This window comes from Nematostella vectensis, chromosome 14 (assembly GCF_932526225.1).
Source record: "Nematostella vectensis chromosome 14, jaNemVect1.1, whole genome shotgun sequence".
Classification (NCBI taxonomy): domain Eukaryota; kingdom Metazoa; phylum Cnidaria; class Anthozoa; order Actiniaria; family Edwardsiidae; genus Nematostella; species Nematostella vectensis.
The window spans coordinates 6,936,408-6,943,787 of record NC_064047.1 but is presented as its reverse complement, the minus strand read 5'-3'; the positions used below and the strand labels follow the sequence as shown (position 1 = coordinate 6,943,787).

Sequence of the window (7,380 nt, the reverse complement as noted above, 5' to 3'; positions counted from 1 at the left end):
ATAAGTTTATATCACACTCAAGGCATTTGTTTCTCCAGCTTGATTTTACGAACTGTTCTTTGTAGAAAACAGAGGTTGAATTTTTCCTCAGTGGAATATCAGTATTGATTAACAGCAGCGACGAATACGACGAAAGCAACAACAATTTTATCAATATCAACAAGAATAGCAGCAGTGGCAAACATTACAATAACAGAGCCCCAAAAACAACAACACCGCAACCACCATTACCACCAACAACACAACCACTTAACTATCAACGAAAACAGCAGTCAAAAAATCATTATCATCCACGGCAACATCATCACCAACAAAAACAAACGCAGTGCCAATAACAACGTAAGAAACAACAACAACAGAAAAAACCGTCAATAACAAAGACAGCAAGCACGGAAAAAAGATTCAATATTATGTGTGTTCTTTATTCAATATATTTTTTTGTCTAATGTACTAAGTGATTCGACCACCCATCCCAATGATACTTAAAATTTCTTATTACTGGGAAACATCAGATTTCCAAGCCTACGGTTTGATCTTTGTTTGACACAATTTTTAACAAGTAAACAAGTAAAATAACAAAATATATCAACTCCTCTGTTGCTCTACGTTTTCCATTTTGTTGGTGCTCGTGTTAATTTATGCTACTCAGCGTGTTCACTAATGCTGCTTCACGTGTTCATCGGTGCTGCTTCACGTGTTCATCGGTGCTGCATCACGTGTTCACTTATGCTGGTCAGTGATCTGTCGACCCCGCCCGTAATGATCCCCGGATTGAGAGGCGACCTGGTCCTGTGTCGGACCGGCTTGCATACCTAGGATAGACTCGCCCGCGCGGAGCTGCTCCTCTGTGAACTCGCGAACGTTTGCTTCTGCCTCTTTTGGTCCCAGTGTGGGGATATCAAGGTCCTTGATAAGCTGGCACTAAAAAGAAGAGGGACAGGAGAGTCAGGTACTATATAGAGGAGTGTAAATGGAGAAAGGGACTATATAAAATAAAGAGCAAGGGAGTAAACCACTTTATAAAAGAGAGCTACTCTTGAGAAGTGATGTAAGTATTAGGAGTAAGCTACTATATATACAAGAGAGTTACTCTTGAGAAGTGATGTAAGTTATTAGGAGAGACTCAAGTGATTGAAGGGGGGCAAAGAAAGTACAGACTTTTTAGCGAGAACGGATATAAGAGGGTGAAGGACTTTAGAAACTATATAGGAAGTGACATGAGGCTTTATATAAGAGAGGTTCAAGGTATCCGAGGGGGCAAATAATGTACAAACTATTTAGGGAGAACGGGCTATATAGAAGAGGGTCAAGGAGTATAGGGACTATATGGGCGAAGGCCCACGTAATGATGTGGTACCATATAAAAGAAAGAAAGACTGATAACAGTTATTGTACATCACAAACAATGTCGTAAAATGGTATAGCATGTAGACTTAAAATCGGAATATAGTTTCGACTATTTCATGCAGTCCTGAATGCCCAACCGTGTCAAAGACGAGCTGAAAATGGCACATAGCGGTTTCATAGACTCATCGTACAATCGGATAAAGATACATACAAACAGAATGTGTCAGCCTACGTATCCCCTTAAAAGAAGCAATCATCGCGATAGCTGTGATAGAACTGTCACCCTGTAGGTTGCAAAGCTAGTCGCTTTAGTGACGGACCATTTGATATTGACTTTGGGAGTGACTAAAAGTTGGCTCCATTTTTATCCCGGACAGTTTTACCCGAAGAATGTGGCAATTTTTCTTCCAGACTTTGCTTGATCGATGAGCAGCCTTGATCGAATGTTTTTGGACTCAACCACTCCCCCCCTCCCCCCGTCAAATATCAAATGGTCTGTCCCTAAGCGCCCTCTTAGTCCGCACAAGACAATGTCACGTGGTTATACCCTTTATAGCAAGGATAAGAGCAATAAAATGACATTTTATTCTGTAGTTACCTTCTATAGCAAGGATAGAAGCAATATGATGACATATTTTTCTGTAGTTCCTTTTATAGCAAGGACAGAAGCAAATATAATGACATTTTTTTTCTGTAGTTACCTTTCTTCCAACTGCATGAATACATGAAATCACCTGAAAAATCAATGCAAATCTGTTAGGCACTGGTAATCGTTTTAATACAGACTTCTTGGTTTGGGGGGGGGGGGGGTGGTGGTTCGGGGAGCACTTAATAGGCATATTTATTAACATACTATTTTTGGGAGTAACTTCTACCCTTTTTTTTTTCGGGCTTCGCTTTTGTCTTTTGTCGAGAATCATTCGGCGCAAACTTTCAGAATTCTTTTACAGAATTCTGACTGCCATTTTGAAAAGAGACCTGGAGGCTCACGTTACAAATCAAATGTTTGAGAGACCTGGAGGCTCACGTAACAGATCAAATGTTTGAGAGCCCCAGGCTGTATAAGAGCATTTAGAAAAACGACAACTATTGATTGGAATGTTGCTCTCTCAGATGTCTTGGTACCTACCGATGTCATATTAGCGTTATCGTACAGGTCAGCGGTCTGGAACTGGTCGCCAGAAGCAACACCAAGATGGCCGCAATGTGACAGAAAGTTACCGATATTTTCCATCTAAAACCCAGAACGGAAATGTTAGTCTGTCTCTGTCTTAGACTGCTTCTCAGGAGTCTCGAGTGTTTTGGGTCTTTTATTGGGAAAAGGCTTTTTTTTTGATTTCGGGCTTTCTGTGGCGTGATCAAGAATTAGCGGCTTCCGGTTCCGGTTGAACTGTTCCTCAGTCCGCTCTTCCAAAGGATGCTCATAAAAATAATGAAAAAAAAGAAAAACACTCTAGATGCCTGTGGATATGTCTTTCTGTTCTCTGTCTGTCCGTTTGTCCGTCGCTCTGTCTACCTGTGTTTCTCTCACCTGCTTGAAAGGCATATTCTGCTCGTTGACTTTGATTTTTGCTCCAAGCTTGATGGCCAATCTGCCAATAATGAATCAATGTTAGCCCCATCTGAAAATGATTAAGCCAATGGATGCTTTCATGCTATACCAAATTGTGTCAATCTCTTCCTCAGTATGTATATAGATCTTTTTATTCGTTTTCAGAAATTACACGCTCGAGCCCAAAAGCGGGAAAAAATAGGAACTAAAACAGGAGGAACCTTATATATCCTGTCGTGGAAATTTGCAGTGATGTACATTGTCTATAAAGACGTGTTTGTATTAAACCCTGTAAAAAGCAGCCTTAACCCTATTAAGACTGTGGGGGTGGGGGGTGGGGGCTTTAGAGGCCCCCAGCACCATTGACCTGTAATAATTTTTGAACTAGTATGGCTAGAGCATTAAAATTTGATGAATTTTCCTAAAATCTAATTTCCTAAGATTTGGGATCAGTTTGGTGTAAACAAAATTTAGATATGTGTACCCTAGTAACCATAGCAACAAAGTTTTGAGTCATAGGTTTAATGAAAATTAGTTAAAACGCTTTCACTTGTTAAGATCAAGTATTAATACGACGTGCTCAACGTAAATCCTTTTCATATAAAAGTTTTATACCTAGTTTTGAAAAAACACAAAAATATTCGCATCCCTATTTTAGGGGGAGGGGTGGTGTGCATTTTTTGTTGATTTTTGACCTTCTCGAAAAAGTGCTTGTAAAAATAGCGAAAAAAACATTCATATCCACCTGAAATCATTAATACAACATAAAACGAAGATTAAATATTGCCAAAAGCTTTAGATTTTGCCACCCAGTTTTTTATCGATTAAAATCAATAACTTTCATTAAATCCAAGATGGCGGATACATCTTGCCATTTTGAATTTAATTGGTCACACTATACGCTAGCGTGACAGAGGTCAAAGCATTTGCATAGGAGACTAACTCGGGCCCTTCTTCAAAACAAGCACAAATTGCTTCAAACTCAGTCGCGCTGAGTTTGATCCAAGATGGTGGATCCAAGATGGCGGATCCAAGATGGCGGATCCAAGATTGCGGATGCTGATCGCTGTTTTTTTTTTTAACTAACATCTTAACTTGGCAAAATCCTTTTTATATTCCTCTATTGTAAATAAAAAAAAAATAAAAAAAAACATTTTTGGAAAAGATATTTCAATTATTACTTTAATTAAGAGTCCATTCGCAAGCTTATTGTAATGCCAATTAATGAGGTCACAGATGTCACATACTATGGTCATAGAAACAGTGTCACTAATAATATATGTCTACTGCAAGATAATAAGATTATCGAAAAAAGACATACAGAAATAAATATCTAAAAAACAGAAATATTGCCCGTTTCTGCTCACTAAAGACGTCACAAAGACAATTTTTTTGAAGAATATTGGTTTTTTAATACGAACTGGTTATGATAACTTGTTTAGATTTTGGATGCTCTATGCAAAGGTTTCGAAAGATAGGCTATTAATAACCATATGTTCTTAAATGGCGTCATATTGTGTTAAAGAATGCCAATCACGCCGCCATTTGATGCTCCCGCTCAATTGCGAGTTACACAAAGCATCCATTTCCATCGGCTAACTCAAGAAAGTTAACTGAGAAACTTTCATTAAAATAGTTAATGAACTATCTGACTAAACCGTTGTATTTTCAATTATAAACAATAACAAACGAGAAGTTGATCGACATTCCTTAAAAACCTTCCGCCTTTAGGAATTTCAAATTCCTTCTGTGCTCCTGCACATTTTTCTCGAATCACATATTGCTAACCTTGCCAAGATCTTGCCGTCTTTCAAGACCTTCTGAACGTCATCTGGGCCTTCAGCTCCTCCGAACACTTTCTCACCGAGAACAGCCTCGATCCAGATTCTAGCTTCCTCCTCTTGCTGGGGATCATACTTCTCCAGGATCTAGTGGTAAATGACTGTCACGTTCAATGCTACTTAGCAACAAAGAACGAGTGATCATAGTGCGCTTCATACCAACGCATAGAACATGTGATCATATAGTGCGCTTAATAGCATCCTCGGGGACCCAGGGCGTTGCGGGGATCGGACACACATGGAGCGCGGCGCGAGAAAGAAACAGGCTGTTTCTTTCGTTAAATTTTTAGTTGACGATGTGCTGTACATATTTTTGGAGCATTTGAATGCTGAAATAATGGATATGTTCTTATATTTTAGCAAGGGCTATTGGATAATCTGACTCCGAAATGAAGTCTAAGTCTTGTTACATTTGTTAGTGTTGAATAAAGCATGTAACGACGTTATATTGGGAAGAAAAAAAAAAACGTGCCGCTGGGGGTCGTGTTACTCATTTACCAGGCGGCGGCGGTTACATAGCGCGTTTTTTGAAAGGTCAAAAGCGCGTTGGGTCAGGGCTTGCTGCAGGAGCGAAACCAAGGCGATACGGCCAGTTGAGGAGGAATACGTACTTTTTTCAACATTAACAAGTCATTAGACTTCATTTCGGAGTCAGATAGCCCGTGATTTCGGCGTATAGAAAAACATTTTTCCCAATAAAGTATTGGAAGAGAATTACACAACCAATCACCAATAATGTAATATTTGAGGTTGTTATTATGAACACAATTTGATTTGCATTTTTTAACCCATCACACTTGCAAAAAACACTTTTGCTGAGCCTCTCCTCGACGTTTACTTAGTATGTTCTAAGAGTTTGGGAAAATCTCAGGCTGGACGTACTTTTAGTGTAACACCTGAAACATTATCCGACAATTCTTGCTGTCTTTATCTGTAAATGTTTTTTTTTTCCGATGGGCCTTGTCTATATTGTTTTTTTTTTTTTCATGAACACTCGGGGAATGTCATTGTTTTGTGGTATGATATCAGGCGCTTACTCAGGGGGTAAACAGCGTGCGCGCGTACCTTCCATGGCGGCCAAAAAGTGGGTCATTTCTGGAAGTCTTCAAATACTATGCTCCCTCTTCGGCCCATCCTGGGAACTCGCCTGGATATTATTTGCGCAAACATCCCTCGCGTGCTTATGATAGAGAATCACTTAAATCATAAATATAAGATTTTTTTGCTGGAATAGATGGACAGGCTATTCCTGCTATAATTTCTGATATCACTTACAACGGTTTACAAAACCCATCAAAGCTTTCAAGAGCTTAGCGGCGAAAGGTTCCAGAAAGGTCACCAGAATGATACAAATGGTGAAATAAGATCCCTATAAAAGTGCAACATTAACTCATCGGTGCTAAATGGTCCTTAAAATCTTAAACCATACCATCTTCACTATTTTCGGTCTGATAAATAGTAGCTAGAACGTCGAAAAATAGAATTCGTATATCAAAAGTTCACAAGTTTTTGCTTATTATTTCACCAACTAGTCTCAACAAATCTTGCGGTCATTATAACAGTCATACTCAAACTAGATAGAGGCATTCATGTTTCTTATTCCACGCTAAAACACGCAATATTTTGTACAGGAAATCTATATTCTATCTTACTGTGCCAAGTCTTAACACAGGGACGTAATTTTTGCTGCAAAAAGATTAAGTAAGTGTGCTGTATAAGTCACAGATTTTTTTTTTGCATTTTATCTCTAATTCCGTCAAAAGAACACCAGGCGGGAGTGGCGGGCCCACACTACGCTTTTAATTTATGAATCCTTTTTAGTTTGATGAAACCAAGTAAGAACCAAGGCTAATTAGGATGATACAAGTTACCTGAATACAAGTAAGACGTTTAGTTGCAAAATTTAACATCGAATGGGGCTAATATTTGAAACTAAGCATTAAATAATTTTTTCACTTAATCTTTTCATCTCGGGTAATTTAACACTACAAAGCAAACCAAAATCCTGAACTTGAATTCATCAAATCACGGCTGAAACTCCATATTCTTCACCACACCCAGATCAATACTCTAGGAGAGTATAGGGCGAAGGAGACGTAAAAATAGTCCACCTTTGGGTAGCAAACGAGAATTCTTGATGCGATTTTATGAGGTAAACATTCGAGCTTACCTTTCTGTTGGCAGCAGCAGACATGCCATATCCACGAGGACGTGAAGCCATTTTTGGTATAAAATAAAAACTAAATCAACAGCAGTCGTCGGTTTATGCTCAAAAGTAAAACAGTCTTTATATGCGAGAGCTTTTATGAACCCACCCAGACCACCAGCCTGGGGTAATGACGTCACAAGTGTTGTGGGATGAGCTGGTAATTACGGTGAATACGGCTAGTGATTGGTGGACTAATAGTCACGTGGCAAATGATACGTTATCTCTGACAATGGCTTTTTTTCAAGATCGACATTGTGCAGCAATGCAGGTAGTTCTAAGTCAAAACTGAGAGAAATAAAAAGCATAATTATAGATCAAATCATAAAGGTAATTTGAATAAGTCATAACTGACTACATGTAAATAAATTTAATTTAAACGATCACGAAAACTCTTAATCAAATAGAAGTATTTTACAGTTTAGCAATTATAT

The 7,380-nt window shown here is 38.7% G+C and overlaps 1 protein-coding gene across 1 annotated transcript; it reads right to left on the bottom strand.

Annotated features, from left to right (window-relative positions):
* Window positions 1-401: 401 nt before the first annotated feature.
* On the bottom strand, window positions 402-7,067 carry LOC5515976 (muscle-specific protein 20). Its single transcript, XM_001636088.2, has 6 exons — window positions 6,911-7,067; window positions 4,688-4,827; window positions 2,879-2,939; window positions 2,477-2,581; window positions 2,049-2,081; window positions 402-921 (listed from the first exon to the last, which is right to left on the bottom strand). Exons 1-6 carry the CDS (start codon window positions 6,959-6,961, stop codon window positions 721-723), a joined length of 591 nt encoding a protein of 196 aa, XP_001636138.1. The 5' UTR covers window positions 6,962-7,067; the 3' UTR covers window positions 402-720.
* Window positions 7,068-7,380: the final 313 nt, after the last annotated feature.